Source organism: Pogona vitticeps, chromosome 1 (assembly GCF_051106095.1).
Source record: "Pogona vitticeps strain Pit_001003342236 chromosome 1, PviZW2.1, whole genome shotgun sequence".
In the NCBI taxonomy this organism is placed as follows: Eukaryota; Metazoa; Chordata; class Lepidosauria; order Squamata; family Agamidae; genus Pogona; species Pogona vitticeps.
In genome coordinates, this window is record NC_135783.1 from 300179706 (window position 1) to 300197774 (window position 18069).

The following is an 18069-nucleotide window of genomic DNA, read 5'->3' on the forward strand; positions in this document are numbered from 1 at the left end:
AAAAGTGGGAATCATTGAAAAGAAATAAGAGATCAGTATCCTGTTAGTATCTCTAATAGAAAAACATAAGGACTTCTGCATATGACAGAATGTAGTGACTATTCTTTCATAGAAACATTGAGAAAGGACAATTGCATACTGAAGAAACAGTTGCCTGCACAGTGGAAATGAAGAGGGTTCTGGAAAAAAAAGGCAACAGGAGAATTTGCATTTCTATACAATTGTTGTTATTGTTGTTGTTGTTGTTGTTGTTGCTGCTGTTGTTACTATTACTGTCACTTTATTTGTCCTCTAGTGCAAACAGTAGTTCATTGTCTATGTTAACAAGAAAATGGTCTTTGATCCATTAAATTGGGTAAGTCCCCATAAACTCAAAATAGTGAAGAAAAGATGTACCTAGTTCTCCTTGACAAATGTCAGTCCTGTTGGCTCCACCAACTATAAAGCGTGGATTTTCACAAATTTCCTGTAGAATAGAAATAGGCTTTTGAGACAGGAGATACTATATGTCTGTTGTGATCAGGCATTAATAAAAATAATTGTTGTTTTTTTGGTTGAGTTTTGTTTGTTCTGTTGTTTTAGTTAGGGTCAGAACTTCTCATTGGATACAATTCACAAATATTAGAAAACCTGGCAGGGTAAAACCACAAAATGGAAATACTGTCCTCTGCTGTAAAATCAGTTTACAAAGGTTACATGTGCAGACATACTAGGAAATTTTATTGGAACGGAGCTTCTATATAATACTAGGCTATTTTTGCTGTAGATAAATGGAGTTGGTATTTGGTACATATTCTGTTCTATCCACACAATATTTCTAAAGTATGTTTTTGTGAGTTTTTGAACAATGTACAAAATAAACTTGGGGAAACAGAGGAAAGCAAATGGAAGAAACTGAATTACAAAGACATTTGATTTCATTAATTTTACATAAATGGGCCATATCGAAATTTCACAGTGAGATCTACATTTAGTCTATCCCAGTACGTTCTTTCACAGTTCCTGTGAGAACTGAGAGAGATGGAGTCTTTATTCTAATTAACATATGAAATACATTTAAATAATATGCTATAAAATGTGTCTTGTCCTTGAGGATGATGAGTTTTTTTTAGTTGGTTTTAAAGTTTTCCATCAGTGCCCTAGTCTACAATCATGTTTTCCATTGTTTCGTGGAGATTACTTGTTCTCTCTTCCAGTTCTTGGCAATGGTTCTTTGCAGCTACCCAACAAAGAGTAAGGAAATATTTGTATAGTAAACATTCATTGACTGAACTGCAGTCAATGAATGTTTACTTTACAAAGTAACTAGACTAGGCCCAATTGAATCAATGGAATTGATTGGTTGGTTGGTTGGTTGGTTGATTGAACTTATATACTGTCCCCATAGTGCTACAGCACTCTCTGGGCAGTTTACAACAAAATGATGCAAGGCACATCTTGGCCTCCAGCAACCTGGAAATTCATTTGACTAACCTTGGAAGGACAGAAGGCTGACTCAGCCTTGAGCTGGCTACCTGAACCCATCCGGATTCAACTCAGATCTTGAGCAAAGACTTGATTGTAGTACTGTAGTCTATCCACTGCTCCATGGGGCTTCACTCACCAAATCCCTACAGATTCAAAAGGGCTATTCCAGTTGTGATTTCAGCCATTATTTCCTTGACAAATGGATAGCAATGCCAGTACTGGAGATCCAGTCTGATCTGTAATTTATTCAGCTTCTGCAAATACTTCTTCCCACAACTTTTCAACCATTGGGCACTCCCACCACATAATGTATATACATTCCCAACTCAGTCTATTTTCTGCAGCAATTCATAGATATCTATGGATATCACTGAGTTCATGAACTGTCTGTTCATGAGTTTGTCATTATTTTCCCTTGTTTCTAATGAATTTTCATTGGGGATTTTGACCATATGACTCTACTTTGGCCTTTATTAATCTCCTGTCCCAAGCATTTTCCTTACATGTGTCTAATAACTTCAATGCCTTCATATTTATTGTCTATTAAGTTTGTATCAGCTTTGAAAGTCACTCGTTTTGATGATCCAGTTACATGTATGATCAATGTTCTCTCTGTGTTAATAGAGTTTATAATATTATTTGGTACAATGAAGAAGATACCAGTTCATAAAATTAATCTTTTTTAAATTTGCACAAAGTATACAAAACTGTGTGCACTAAAAGCTTCCTGATAAAAAAATCAGAAGTACTTCTTTTTCTTTCTCCATATACCAAAGAAGAAGAGTGAATTGTATGATTGGAAAGTCATTTCAAAAATTGCATACCTAAAGTGCATAATTAGACTTAAGAACAGTTTTGTTAATGCAGGAACCCTCTATGTTCTCACTTTAAATTCTCACCCTTTAAAAGGGTGACTTTACATGGTTTTTCTGAGCTTCAGTATTCTACTGCACTGCTATGGTCCCTCTGTTGCATACATACTCTAGGAACCAGTAATTACTTTCTAGGAACTTGGTTTCCATCCTTTAAGAAACGTATCTGGGAGGAATTACAACAATGACTTTAAAGTATGTTTTAACTTTTAATCTACTTTAAGAAGTTTTTGATCCTAAAATGTGGTTTGAAATAATCAACATTCACATTGTCTGCTATTGTGGCTTGTTTCACATTACAAACTGATAAATAATTTAAAAAAAAAACTATGTTGCTTTGCCATTAAATATTTTCTACAAGAAAACAGTGAGGGCTCTAGTCCGGATCAAGATGACCCTGGTGTGGTGGAGAGAGGGAGTTTTCATCCCTTTGCTCCTTAATCATGGAATCATAGAATCATGAAGTTTGAAGGGACCTGTAAGATCAGCAAGTCCAACCCCCTGGCTTCCTGTAACTTGAGCCCATTGTCATGTGTCTTGCATTCTGGGATTATTGAGAAGAGATCCTGCCCCTTCTCTGTATGATAGCTTTGAAAAGTGCTATCATATCACCCCTCAGACTTCTTTTCTCAAGGCTAAACATGCCCATTTCTTTCAGTCTTTCCTCAAAGCGCTTGGTTTCCAGTCCCCTGATCATCCTTGTTGCCTTCCTCTGAATTTGTTCCAGTTTGTCAGCATCCTTCTTGAAGTGTGGTGTCCAGAACTGCACACAATAATCAAGATGAGGCCTAACCAGTGCTGAGTAGAGGGGAATGAGTACCTCATGGGATCTGGAGACCATTTTATTCATTTATATATTTAACTTATATGCCGCCCACACTACCCATACTTCTATTAATGCAGCCTAAAATAGCATTGAACTTTTTTGTGGCCACATTACACTGTGGGCTCATATTCATCTTGTGATCTATGACAATTCCAAGAAGCTTGTCGCTTGTATTATTGTCGAGCCAGGTATCCCCCATCTTTGTGTGTTTGGTTTCCTTTTCCTAGGTACAGTAATTTGCATTTATCCCTGTTAAATTTCACTCTGTTGTTTTCAGCCTGTCCAGATAATTTTCTGTCTTCCAGGTATTAGCTATTCCACCCAATTTTGTGCTATTCGCAAAATTGATTAACATTTCCTGGACCCCCTGATCCAGGTCATTAATAAAAATGTTGACGAGTACAGGGACTTCTGAGTATAATTCTGTAGCCAACGGTGTATCCACTTGATAGATATTCCATTCCAGCCCATAGCTAGTTATCTTATTATCAGAATATCATGGGGCACTTTGTCAAAATCTTTACTGAAGTCAAGATATATGACATCTGCAGCATTCCATGTGTTTATCAGGGAGGTTACCCAATTAAAAAAAATGAGATCATGTTAGTCTGGCAGGATTGGCTCCTGACAAATCTGTGTTGACTTCTAGTTATTACTGCATTGTTTTCTAAATGTTTGCATAGCAACCGCTGTACAATCTGTTCCAGAATTTTCTCTGGGATTGATGTTAGGCTGATTGATCTGTAGTTCCCAGATTCCTCCCTTTTGCCCTTTTTGTAGACAGGGACAAAATTAGCTTTCCTCCAATCATCTGGCACCTCACCCATTTCCCATGATTTCAAGAAAATAATGTACAGTGGTTCTGAGAGTTCTTAAACCCTTCAATATTATTGGATGCAGTTCATCCAGCCTTGGAGATTTGAACTAATTCAAGGTAATGAAGTATTCCTTGGCTATTTGTCTATCACTCTCGAGCTGCAGTCCTGACCTGTAGTACACTTGCACTTCACATTTGTCTGGAGGGTCATGGTCAGTCATTTGGGAAAAGATTGAGCTAAAACAGGAATTGAGCAATCCTGCCTTTTCTTTGTCTTATCATTTTTCCATCTGGTCACAATCCAGATTAGTTCTTGCTCTGGCTACAAGATGAGAAAGAATCGTCCTATTCTTTCCAGTTGGAGTTCCTTTTGATTCATGCGGCCAGCACAGGAGTCAATCCAGATTAACTGCCGGGTGTGGCAAAGGCATCGTCTGATCTACGGATCCATATTGGGCTCTATGACCTGATGACTTATGCAAAAAACCCTCTGAAAGGTCAGGGATCAACTGCACAAACTGTCTCGTCTTTAATAATAATGATAATTGTGTGCCATCAAGTCAATTCTGATTTACGGCAACCCTTTCCAGGGTTTTCTAGGTAGAGAACACACAGAAATGTTTTACCATTTCCTTCTCAGGACATCCTGGGACTGTGCAGCTTGCCCAGGGCCATACAGCAAGATATTTAAACTATTGAGTACTTCTTTACATTCCTGAAGTATTACAAACTCCCGCTGGACACAGTGGTTGCCACCACAAGCTGAAAATAGAACCAGCTTCTTTCCTCACAACATCCTTAAGAAAAGGGGTGCACAGGCGAAAGATAAGCGCAGCAGTGGTTTTATTTCGTTTTTGCACAGGGCATGAGGTTTTAAAGCCAGAACCTGCGCCCAGCAGTGCTGTGTGAATTTGGATATCTTAGGAGAGAGATGTTATGATTCTCTTGCCTTTGGGTTTTCCCCAAATGTCTCTGGGATCATGGTAGTCATGTAAACCAAAACCACTTGGGACTGGTCCTTTACTCACTACATGGATGTATGCTAGGCAATAGCAAAAATTACAGCCCTAAGTATCCCAAACAGAGCAATAAGCAATCATCCCTCTTTTTTTTTTTTTTTTTTTTTTTACAGATTTGGCTTACTTACTATATTGTGTTGCATTAGAATTGTGTAAATATACATGATTAAAAAAACAAACATTGCACTGTTTAATCTCCTGGTGAAATCCCTTAGCTTCAACGTATGAATTGAGGACAGATGTAATTAAAAACAACTTTAGGAAGTAATTTATATAGGATATGCTAATGAAAAGAGACAGAAGCATTATACCTAATGCATTCACACATCTGTACAAAATGCTAAAATCAAAATGTAATGATCTTTGAGAGAAAGACATGGCCATGCAGGACAAAAAATGCTTGATACAAATTGAAATACAGTACAAGGCAACAATAGAGAAGGCGGGGTGGGATTTCCTCAACATATCATCCATTTTTTTCAGGGTCAGTTCCTCCCACTGTTCTTTAAGCACACAGCACAAGCACACCTGGCAAGGGACAGCATTGTTTTTCTGCCCTTTCTTTCTTAATGAACATTTTCCTCTATTTTTTGCATTAAGAAAAAAAATGGCATTAAACAAGTAGAGAGGATTGAGATGGTCACCTGACCGTAATAAAATAAATTTGTTTGTCTGGAATCTCAATAAAAATGGATGAAGGAGGCATGCTGATTGGATTTTAGAAGCCCTGTCTGCAAGTATTTAAATTCCATACTTTCAGATGGCCCGACGTGCAATAACATATTTGATTCGTCACATGTACTCTCTGTGTGTTGCTACAGTAGAAAAGAGTGATTCCACTTCTCTGATAGTAGGGCCTTCATGGCTCAGGAAGGGTACATAGTACAGTAAATATGTAGGCCAACCACGGGAGACATTGGTGAATCCTTTTGTATTGGGAGTGAGGATGCATCAGAGTTCATTTAAAAAATGACATAAATCACAAAATTGGAGAGATGTACAAATTGCTGCAAGAGTCACACTGCTCACCATCAGTATGTTGACACTGTACAATAGATTTTTTTTTTACACAGAGCATATCAGGTCAATAATATCACCCTTGATTGTGGTTCGGATTAGGGTTGTGGGAACAAGCTTAATTTTTACTGCAGTAATTAACAACTAAATAAGAACAAAGTGTTTATAAACAAAATATGGTAGTTCTGCTGGTCATTTAAATCAGATGTTAGATTTGGGCTCTGAATCCAGATAAAACCAACCAACATGCACCATTCAAAGCTGAAGAGAACTGGCAAATCCTATTCCTTAAAATCTTGTTGATTCCAGGATATCCTTTTTTATATCAATCCTTTTCAATTTTGAATGCAATGGAATGAAAGATTATTAATTTGTATTTTCAAACATTCAGCAAGATCAACCTTTACATGAGATTAGCTGCCTACTCACTGGTGGCCTCTTCCACTCAAATTTGACAGGGAGCTTTTGACTGTAGAAGAGGGAGGTGTCATTAGCTGGGAAATCTGGATCCTCGTAAAGAACCTTCTTTTCCAGGCACTTCTTATGGAGCTCATGATAAGTCTTTTCCTTTACTCCAATGATGGGCTGGTTGCGGCTGAGGATAGCAGAGTAAATCCCTCCTGTTCCTCCACCTGTTTCAGCAGTTGTGCTAGCATGGCTATGGGAAATTAGTCCAGTCCCAGTTTCTTGAACCACAGTGGCACTGACAGCTGACGGCATGGAGATAATATTTAAGCAAATTGATCAAATCAACAGTAACAACAAAATAAGGAAGATCTTGCAACTTGGAAGGAAGTGACAGCCAAGAGGAAGTTGCTCTGTAACGATTTCACAGGCAGTTCTCTGTCTTCTCTTTTGTCTGCTAGCTTTCAAACAACTTTAAGGAGAACCACATCACTAAGTTGTATGCATGTCATCTTGAGGTTCTTGCTCAATGTTAAAATCCTCAGTAGGAAACAAGAAAAATTGTTGAGTAATTTTCGTCTCCGAATTTCTGTGTGTGTTCGCGTCTGTTGATGGCACGCTTTGTAAAGGTTGCAGCTGGGAAAACTAAAAATAAACTCTGAGGGAGAATGTTAATGTGGAGGAGGGGAACACTAGAGGCATTCAAAGGGAACGCTGGAGGCACTCTGATGCTGGAGGCATTCAAGAGAAAATTAGACAACCATCTGTCAGATCTGTTTTTATTTAGATTTCTGTATCGAGCAGAGGGTTGGGCTCGATGGTCTTGTAGGCCCCTTCCAACTCCATGATTCTATGAATAGAGAAATATTCCTGCTCAGAGTTAGTACTTCAGGATTGAGAGGGCTAGGCATGTTGGAGTAATTATTTGCTTATGGTAAGCAACTTTTTACTCATTCAAAAATAAAAACTACTTGAATTTACATGCTGATGGAAATTTCTTAGGATAGTAATACAATCCTCTTTGTATGTAAGATAAGCTAAAATGTTTAATTACCTTTCCTTTACATTAAGTTGGCACAATAAACTTATTGACCAGTTCTAGCCCAGCGCATTTCTTTGTTAGGTAAATTAGAGACAACATAAGAACTACATAGTTGGCTAATATCTTCTTGATACAGATTGGGTGTGCCAGAACTTTTGATTGTCCTGAAGCCTAACCTAAAATCTGGACAAGAGGTTATTATTAGAGCAGAACGGCTGAAATCATGTTACTTAGCTTGGTAAGTCACACTACAGTAAGCCATTGAATCAATTTGGTAAGAAAATTTATTTGTTATGACTTACTGTAGTTGCGACTCACTTTAGCATAGTAAATTGTAACTATAATAGGTCTGTTTGAATCAACAAAACTTACGAAGGAACTGACTTATCAAATCACTGATTCAATGACCCTACTCTAATGTGACGTACTACATGAAAAACCAGGATTTCAGTCAATATATAGAAGTACAATCATTCCACATCAATAAAGGTGTCCGACAAAGGTGCATTTTAGCTTCCTAGCAATCTATATGCAGAACATATTATTTGAAAAACTGGCTTAGCTTCAGATGGTGAAGGAATAAAAACTGGTGGGAAAAGCATAAAGAAAAATATACAGATGACATAATATTACTGGTAGAAAATAGCAAATTATTTCTCATTAAGATTAACAAACAAACTACAGAAGCAGGATTACTACTGAGCATGAAAAAGACAAAAATAGCAACTACTGTACAGAAGGATTACATAATTTTTATGTTAACAGTGATGAACTTGAAATGACTAGATAGGCGGGGTATAAATACAATAAATAAAAATAAAAATAAATTGAAACTACAGCCATGAAATCAGAACACTGAGATTTGGAATGGCAGCTATGGAGGTACTAGAAAAGATACTTAAGTGAAAAAATATGTTGTTGGAGATCAAGGCTGAAATAATCTATGTAAGAATATTCTTGTTTACTATGTCTATATGTGGAAAATGGGCAATGAAGAAAACAGGAGAAAAATGAAATCATTTGAAATGTATTGTAGATATTATGAAGCCCTGTTTCTGAAAAGAATACTCAAGATTTGGAGAATCCTGGACAAGAGAAATGTGGGTTGTTTTTATTAGCTTCCCCTGTCTGTTTCCAAGTTTTAATCTCAATTGTGGGGTTCCACAGGGATCGATCATCTCCCCAATGCTGTTTAATATCTATATGAGGCCGCTGGGCGGGGTCATCAGGGGGTGTGGGGCATCGTGTCATCAGTACGCTGATGACACACAGCTCTACATCTCCTTTACACCAACTTCAGTGGATGCCGTCCGGTCCCTGCAGCGCTGCCTGGACACTGTACTGGAATGGATGCAGTCAAATGGATTGAGGCTGAACCCGGACAAGACGGAGGTCTTGAGGGTGGGCGGCCCTTCCGTCAGCGACATAGGTGACTCCCTCTCCTTTGGAGGGACGACCCTTGCCGCAAAGAGTGAGGTCCGCAGCTTGGGAATACATCTAGACCCGGCGCTTACCATGGAAACCCAGGTGGCGTCCGTGGTCCGCTCCGCCTATTTTCATCTATGGCGGATTGCCCAGCTGCGACCATATCTTGATCGGGGGGCCCTCACTACTCTAGTCCATGCGCTCGTAATCTCGAGATTAGACCATTGTAATGCACTCTACGTGGGGCTGCCTTTGAGGCTGACGCGGAAACTTCAGATGGTCCAGAATGCAGCAGCCAGGCTCCTTAGTGGGGTGAGAAAACACCAGCATATCTCCCCCACCCTGGCTGCTTTGCACTGGTTACCCATCCGTTTCCGCGTTGACTTCAAAGTGCTAATGATCACTTATAAAGCCCTAAATGGTTTGGGACCTCAATATTTGGCAGACCGTCTTCTCCCACCCAGATCTACCCGAATCACCCGACATAGCCAGCAGGGGCAGCTGAGGGGTCTGACGCCGAGAGAGGCCCGGAAGGAAAAAACAAGAAACCGGGCCTTCTCGGCGGTGGCTCCTCGGCTGTGGAACGCCCTTCCAACAGAAATTCGACTGGCACCCTCGCTGGGTGTTTTTAAAAGCCAGTTAAAAACTTGGTTATTCAAGCAGGCCTTCCCTCCAGTCAATTAAGTCTTTCTCTTTTTCTTTTTCTTTGCTATTCCATCTTGGTAATCCTCTCTTTAAATTAATTGTTTTAAATTGAAACTGTAGTTGTAATTTTTATGATTTTATATATTTTTATACTGTTTTGTTTTATTTTGTAAGCCGCCCCGAGTAGACATGGTCTAGAGGGGCGGGGTAAAAATCAAATAAATAAAATAAAATAAATAAATAAAATACGTGTTCAATATTTTTCTTCATCTGTCTAGTAGGGACGAGAAATCTGTTCTTTAAAATGAAAGTATGATCCCACTAGACCAATAAGTGGATTCTAGATTAAACCAAGCCTAAACAATGGTGAGGTCTAGTTGCACTGGCCACGTGACCACGAAAACTGTCCTCGGACAAACGCTGGCTCTATGGCTTGGAAACGGGGATGAGCACTGCACCCTAGAGTCAGACACGACTGGACTAAGTGGCAAGGGGAACCTTTACCTAAACTCTTTCTAGAAGCCATAAATGACTTAATTAAGTCTGTCATTCTTTGAATATACAGTACAATGAAAAGATAATGCTCACTGGAAAATAAAATAATGCTGGGAAAAGGGGGGGAAATTGGGATGGCAACCTTGCCCAATCAATTAAACAGCACATTATTTCCCAATAGCTGTGTGTTAGCTCAGGAGGCTGAGACTTGTAACTGTAAATGTGTAAGCAACATGAACTGAGAATACATTGACACTGAGAAAAACAAATAAAGGAAAGGACTCTTCACATATTAAGGCGTGCTTTGAGAAGAGACAAAAGTTGGGACCATGAGCCTATTTAAGCTTGATATGCAGGAAGTTGGGGATTTCATCTGTACATCATACTGTATATGTATTTTCTTTCCCTCCATTCCCTCACAGGTTTTACCATATGTCAACTCTGGTGCTACAAAAGGTTTCCAAAGGCCTGTTTACAATTGGTAGATGCCCACTTCTCCTTGGTGTATTTTTTTTAAACACATCACTCAATTGTCTGCTTTGACATACAGGAACTTATGTCAAATTTAATGCAGAATCTGTAGCATGATGGCATGGTTATCAAAGTCTGCTGAACAGTGAAGCATGATGAGAAGAAATAAGAATGGGGAAACCAATTGGCTAGTTTCTACCCTCTTCCCTAAATTTAAATCCATGAAGATATAAAATAATGTTATCTCCCTATTTTTAAGCTCATCTTGCCTTTTTCCCATTTCTCTGCACACATTGACAACTCTCTGTGCTATAATAATTTACCCTAGAGGATCAGGATTCTGGTCCCCAGCTGCTTTCTGTCCTCATCTTTTTAACAACCCAACCTAGGTGTAAAGGCTGATTTAAATATTTTAAATATTGATTCTCCTAATTTAATTGAGTTTAGTGAGACCTTGACAGTAAAAAAAGGAGAGCGCAAGAAATAAACAGAGACTTGAAGACTGTTTATGTGGAGCACGTCTCAGACTTGGGAAACATGGACAAGAGATGTTGGGATTGTTTATATTAGCTCCCACCCCTTTCCAATTTGCATACGTTCCAGATTTTTCTTCAACTGTCTATAGGCATTAAAATCTATTCTGTAAAATGAAAAGAATTATTCTCATCATTTTGAGCAGTCCTATACAAATATTTGGCCCATAATCTTTTGCAGCACTACTCCAGGAAGCCAGACACAGAAATAATGAACATTATGAAAAAGCTACCTTCATATTTTTCTCTAGTTTGAGGGATCTAAAATCAGCAACAATGCTGATGCATTGCTACATGGCCTACATTAAACTGAAGCCCACTGAATCCAATAGAGCTTACTCCTGGGTATGCCTCTGCACAATTACACATTTCCACAATGCACATTTTGAATATTCTTGCAGAGACAGATTCACTCCTAAGGTTTTGGTATCTGTTGATTAATTTGCTGTTAGATTACCTGCAAAGTGTTTTGAAGAATTACACCCTAGCTGTACAATGAAATATCCTACAAATGGACTAATCCCAATGTTTTAAAAAGTTGCTAATACAACTGGTCCCCTTTTCAGCTACTTAAAATTTTCGAAACACGTTAGAAGCATCTGAAAGAGCAGCAGCTGTTGTCTAGAATCCCCCCTAAAGCAGCTGCCTAAGGGCAGGTGGCTGCTGTCAGTGTCTTCTTGTATATCCCTTGATTTTAATTTTCATCATACTTGTTCTTATCAAAGGAAATGCCCTCCTTCCCCATTACTCTCAAATTAGTAATGGGGGGGGAAATCAGATCAAATTGCAAATGCTTATCCTACATTTATTTTATTTTCCTCCCATGCAGTTTCTTAGCAATTAAGTTTATTATCATGACACACACACGAGCTATGTGCTGGCACCTTCGCAGAGGAGAAATCCAAGAAGCAGGGTGAGCTCATGGCTATGTGACTACTCAAGTGATCCAAGTTATTGCAGTGTGATCGTGACGATGACGATACCACCAAAGGCAGAATTCTGCAAACTGTGGAAGACATTTACCTGCTCTTCCTTTCTACATTTTTGGTTATGAAAACTTCAAGTCATTTGGAAATTGAAACAATGAACTTTGTATGATTTGCCACATTGCACATTTCTCAGTTAGCCTCATCTGGAATACATTTTTAACAGCAAAACTGTCATATAAAATATTCTTAAACAAACCTGGTGGAATGCTATATTGAAATCCCAGAGACCTTTTTGTTGTTGTTAAACATTTCAGTACTGCTTTACTGCAGCCTTATGAACCAGAACCTTGTGTGACCATGAGAGTTTGATAAGACTGGTGTTGTTGTTATCAGTCTCAAAACAAAAACTGTACATCTGTTCAATATTTGCTTTGGAATCTCGGCCAAACTTGTTTGAAACATACAGGATGCTTGGTCCATACAAAAATACAAAAGAAGACAACCTTACTTTTTAGAATAACTTTAATTATCCTAGCAATATGTACACTTGTGAAACAGTTGCCATGTTTTCCCCCCAAAATTCATAGGTTGGTCCAATAAAATCGATTGATTACCTTGCTTATTTTGTCATGACTGCTCTGATTATATGTCACGAATTAAGATGAAGAAGAACAAATTCCTTGATCTTAGAAATGAGGTGGAAAGAACGTCTGGAAAGGGACCAGACAGGCAAAAACACTATTGGGGTTCACAGGAAACATGATTTTCAATTCAGCTGAATTTCACAGTAGGAGTAAAGCAAGTCATTTGTACTACTAGAGCTATATAACTACAACAAGTTATTAAACCCTAGGCAGCATTGTATTGACTGGTACAATTACTGTTGCCTCTATAATTTATTTATAGTGTGAGTTGCTACAGTTTCACCTATGCTGCTGATCTTACCTTGACAGTCCAGAGAGAAACCTTTGAGGCCATTAAGCACCAGCTAACCTCTGTACTGTATTAGAGGATCTTTCTTTAAATAATAAAAACCACCATCTGAAACCAAACCCTTTAAAAACACAGGTCTGTGCCTTCCATGTAAAGAACAGAAAAGCAGAAAGGAAGCTAGAAAAGCAAGATTTTGGAACGCTGCTCTATCTCAAAATATTTGGATGCCTCTCTGGATCAAACACTGACTTACAAAAAATATTGTCTAAACACCAAACAGAAAGTTGCTGCCATAAATAACATACTTAGGAAACTGGCTGGGTCAGATTGGGGTACAGACCCACAAACAATAAGAATGCCAGCTTAATCCCTGTGCTACTCCTCAGCAGGATATGCTATGCTATATGGTATAAATCAGCACATGCCAAATAAGCAGATATAGGTCTTGATGAATCCTGCATTATTACTGGCTGCTTGAAACCTTGTTATTGTGGTTTAGTCATTGTGTCCGACTCTTCGTGACCCCATGGAAAAGAGCACGCCAGGCCCTCCTGTCTTCCACTGCCTCCCGGAGTTTGGTCAAATTCATCTTGGGAGCTTCAATGACACTGTCCATCCATCTCATCCTCTGTCATCCCTTTCTCCTCCTGCCTTCACACTTTCCCAACATCAGGGTCTTTTCCAAGGAGTCTTCTCTTCTCATGAGATGGCCAAAGTACTGGAGCCTCAGCTTCAGGATCTGTCCTTCCAGTGAGCACTCAGGGTTGATTTCCTTTAGAATTGATAGGTTTGTTCTCTTTGCAGTCCAGGGGACTCTCAAGAGTCTCCTCCAGCACCACAGTTCAAAAGCATCAATTCTTTGGTGGTCAGCCTTCTTTATGGTCCAGCTCTCACTTCCATACATCACGACAGGAAAAACCATAGCTTTGATTATGCGGACCTTTGTCCGCAAGGTGATTTATCTGCTTTTTAAGATGCTATCTTGAAACCTACTCCCACTGAAACGCTCATTTGGCTGGCATTGCCCCTCCAGCCAAACGTCAAGAGGTGCTGACAAATAATGAACAAAATAAAGTAATACAGTACTAAACTCATCCACTTAATGGACACCAGCCCTCTTGACCAGTGGTTCCCATCCTAAAGTAACCCGGGTGTTTTTTTGGACTGCAACTCCCCAAAACCCCCTACAGCACTACTGGTGATAAAGGCTTCTGGGAACTGCAGTCCAAGATCATCTGGGTTACCCAAAGTTGGGAACAGCTGCCCTAGATTATGGTTAAAATTGATGAAAGTTTTTCTGCATATATCTCAAGTTCTAAATTTAAACCAAAAGAGGATGAACTTGTGGAGAACAAAAACAATACAGCTTGCCAAATGGATGAATGCTGAAGAATGTCTCCCACCAGGACAAGACTCTAGCTGAAATTTCTGAATACACTTTGAAGCGAAGATGAAAGAATAATCAAGTACAGTGGTGCCTTGCTTAATGGCGATAATCTGTTCCAGGAAAATCGCTGTTAAGTGAAAACGTCGTAAAGCGAAAATAAAAAACCCATTGAAACGCATTGAAAACCGTTCAATGCATTCCAATGGGCTAAAAACTCACTGTCCAGTGAAGATCCTCCATACGGCAGCCATTTTTGGTGCCTGTATAGTGAGGAATCCATCCCTAAGCACAGCCGGGAGCCATTTTAAGCACCCGGTGGCCATTTTGAAAAACCCAACGATCAGCTGTTTTTGATCGCCGTAAAGCAAAAATCGGTTCCCGAAGCAGGGAACCGATCATTGCTAAGTGAAATTCCCCCATTTAGACCATTATTTTGCGATTGCAAAAATGTCGTCATGAAGCGGATTCATCATAATGCGGAGTAAGCGTTAAGCGGGGCACGCCTGTACAACAGGGCTACTTGGATACAGAATTGGGGTTTGAGGTTCAGGAGCAAATCCTGCCCTCTTAAGTCTAAGGGACATATGTAGCCCCATGATTCATGGCAAGTTGCCAAGCCCTGCTATACAGATATTCCTATTCTCCCACTCCAAGAGCACAGTTACTTTTCTGGATCACTGAGGTTCAGACACTGGTCATCCAAATGCCTGTGAAAGGAAGTGGATATATATAGGATTATGCCATTAATCTGACATACATGATCTGCCTAATCTTATGTTTTTTCACCACAAGACTTAATGTTCATTTTTATAAAAGACGACAGATCCTGTTCTATATGGGACATGCACACAAATGCAGAATATGCATTCACTATTTCAGGTGTATCTATCCCACCCATTTTCCACAATAGAACTTCAAGTGGCATAGACTAGATTGCCAAGAAGTCTCACATGAAGGTGCAGACCAGACTCAAACCTGTTTAGCTTCACCACCCTGGAGACACCCTGTGCTCTCAGACTGTTCTTCGAGACTCACACATGTACTATCCTCAAAATAGTTCCACAGAAGAAGTGGAGAAATCCCTAACATTCCTGAGTAAGCAGGCCTGCCCAGGTCAGTTTACACGCAGCAGCTTCAAATGCAAAGACAGCAATTTGTTGTGACAAGTCTTGGCTGTGCCAAACATTCCTGCTATGGAAAGGGAGGGCAAAGGGAGGGCATTCAGCAGCAGGTGGTACCAGAAGAGGTTAAGACAGAAAGGGGAAAAAAACATTGTTCGCTTTTGTTGTTGCACTTGGGCAAGCTGGACATTTTCTCTCCATTTTTTAGGATGTGCTTGCTTGGCAATTCATATCTAGGTGTTAAACCATTGGGCAGAGCTTGTCTAAAATAGATAGAAGATATGCACATTCAACCCCAGGAGGCAGCAAGTATATCTATAAATAGGTCAAGTGTCAGGGGTTCCTTATTCCCATTAAAAATGGTATTAAAACTTACAAAGAAGTTTTCAGAGTAAGAGAAATGCTTGCAGATAACATAAAAGAGACGGTACGATAACAGAGCCATAAACTGTTTTCAGAAAAAAACACTAATGCTACATATTTTGTAGCATATAAGACCAATTGGTGGGTAAGTTCATAATTAAGTTGTGCATTATAAAACAAACACTCTTAACCTGTCAACCCTTCCAATACGAGCTGACTGAAAGGCTCAGTGCTCAAGATGGCGAAGTCTGGCCCTGCTTCATGTTTAAATGATCCCTGAGTTCCTTCTGCTCTGTGGTTTTCCCACTTTATTTCTAATTAATCATATTACTTCTTTGGTTTGTTCCACTAATGGAAGCATGGTGCTCACACATTCTGTGGACTCAGTTTAACTGATGAACTTTCATTTCATAAGAAAATTTTGTTCCTGTTGTTCTGGAGCAAGATCTCTCTATAGAAACTGGCCATGGATGAGAAAAGCAGTTCTCGCTGTGCTTTCTTGTGTCCAAAATCATCTTGCAAAAAAGTCTCTGTTCTGTATTGTTGGCGTTGGTTAAAAAAAAAATCTTCTAGCTAATTTCCTTCTCTGAAACATTAATGATACTGATGAGAAAGTGGTTTTCACATCTTTTCCACAATTCGCAGAAAATCTAGCGTGTAAGTCTGCGGAGACAAGAATCCATGGCTAATTCTGGAGACTGCTGCTTGGAGATGTGGACGGCAACATTTAACCCACAGCTGCAGAATCCTGGAAGCAAGCCATCCTCAGCAGAGCATCTGTGGCAAATACTATTAGCAAGTTGTCACTCATGAAGATATTTCTGAATATTAATTTATGTTAAGTCTAGTATGTGAAAGTTCTTGTCTTCTCAGAGGTCAGTTTCACAAAACTGGGCAGAGTTATCTGAACTGTTTTCGTTTTCCATTCTTTTCCTGAATTTCATTTAATATGAAGCACCCAGTCAATGCCAACATTTAATGAGAGCTGTTGAAGGGTTAACACAGAGTTCTTGGCATCATATGTGAACGTCACTGCTTTGTCTTCACCATCTAAATGTGAATAGAATTAAAAAGAAACACATTACGTTAGTTAAAAGCCTGTATTGACTCATATATCTTCAAGAACTATTATTTTGTTGGTACAAGTAGTCCCCCCAGTAACGCAGACTGTGATTACAGTATGCTGTTGTGTTCACAATTGCTGTGGCCAATTCATCACTTTGTTGTGGACCTTTCAGTTACGAGCTCCTCTATTCTTAGCTAGGCTGGTCACACAGTTTAGTAGTCACAGACACATGGCTATTAAGCACACTGGTGGTGCAGCTAGCTTATGAGATCCAGTTTCCCCATCCCTATGCATTAAAGGAATAGCCTGTAGGCCTTGTTTAAAACCCTCAACAGTTGACCCTCTGTGAGTTCTGTAGACTGCAACATTACCTTCCTTCAAAGATCTGTCATAGCACCCAGAGAAAGACATTACTTGCATTCTCTAACTCAAAGGTGTTTCTTGTGCTTCTGGCTAAGCAGCGCAGCCTACAACAAGGTGCACAGGAAGGGCCACCCTGACATAGCCTATGTGCCGTTATAAGGAAGGCACAAGTACAGATGTACCATACCAGCGGTGTCTATGAAACAGTCTGAGCGACACACCTAGATCACTCAAAGCAGCAAACTAGATCATTTGCTACCAGGGGAGGCAAAGACTATGGAGGATCAAAGGCACAAATAAATTATACGACACACTGAGGGAAGGTTCAACGGGGACACTGACTTTCCATTCCCTGCAATGCTCCTCTGCACTGCCTGCCCAAATCTTCACACAAGTTAGGGTGTAGGTAGGATTCTACTGATCCAATAGAACTCCTCTGCATGCTTGCAATTTTACCTGCATGCTGAGGATCAAGCCAACCAACCTGCGCTTTGTCAGCTGTAGAGATGGTGAGGTTGGTTCATTGTTACTCAGTTCAGGAGCCAAGATTCTTAATGGACAGAAGTAAACTTTTAACCTCAGAGTAGTATTCTTCAAAAGGCCACATAAACATGGAGAAATGTGTATACTTGTGATCCAGGCTATAAATAATCTGTATAGTTATCTAGACCAATTTTTAATTCATACATATATTAGCATTTCAGCTATACTTTAAGGATGCTTCCACATCACTAGAAGAATAAAGAAATTGTAAGAGGAAACCAGGAACCCAAGCCCATCTACCAATTTACCCCAATTAAAAATGGACATGAGAGAAACTCACTCTTCCACCATCTAAGAAGCAACAGAACAGACCAAGACTGTGAACAGAGG

The 18069-nt window shown here is 39.5% G+C and overlaps 2 protein-coding genes across 2 annotated transcripts in view; both read right to left on the bottom strand.

The window, feature by feature from the left end:
- The window catches only part of CAPN3 (calpain 3), a 37552-nt gene extending 29100 nt beyond the window's left edge, over positions 1–8452 (bottom strand). The window contains exons 1-2 of the mRNA XM_072986228.2: positions 6448–8452; positions 397–466 (exon numbers count right to left, since the gene is read on the bottom strand). Of these exons, the coding sequence (XP_072842329.1) occupies positions 397–466; positions 6448–6738 (361 nt within the window). The 5' untranslated portion in view covers positions 6739–8452. The remainder of the gene's footprint in view (positions 1–396; positions 467–6447) is intronic.
- A 7096-nt stretch (positions 8453–15548) lies between these two features.
- Positions 15549–18069, bottom strand: part of GANC (glucosidase alpha, neutral C) — a 31042-nt gene continuing 28521 nt past the window's right edge. The window contains exon 24 of the mRNA XM_072986219.2: positions 15549–16817. Within this exon, the coding sequence (XP_072842320.2) occupies positions 16708–16817 (110 nt within the window). The 3' untranslated portion in view covers positions 15549–16707. The remainder of the gene's footprint in view (positions 16818–18069) is intronic.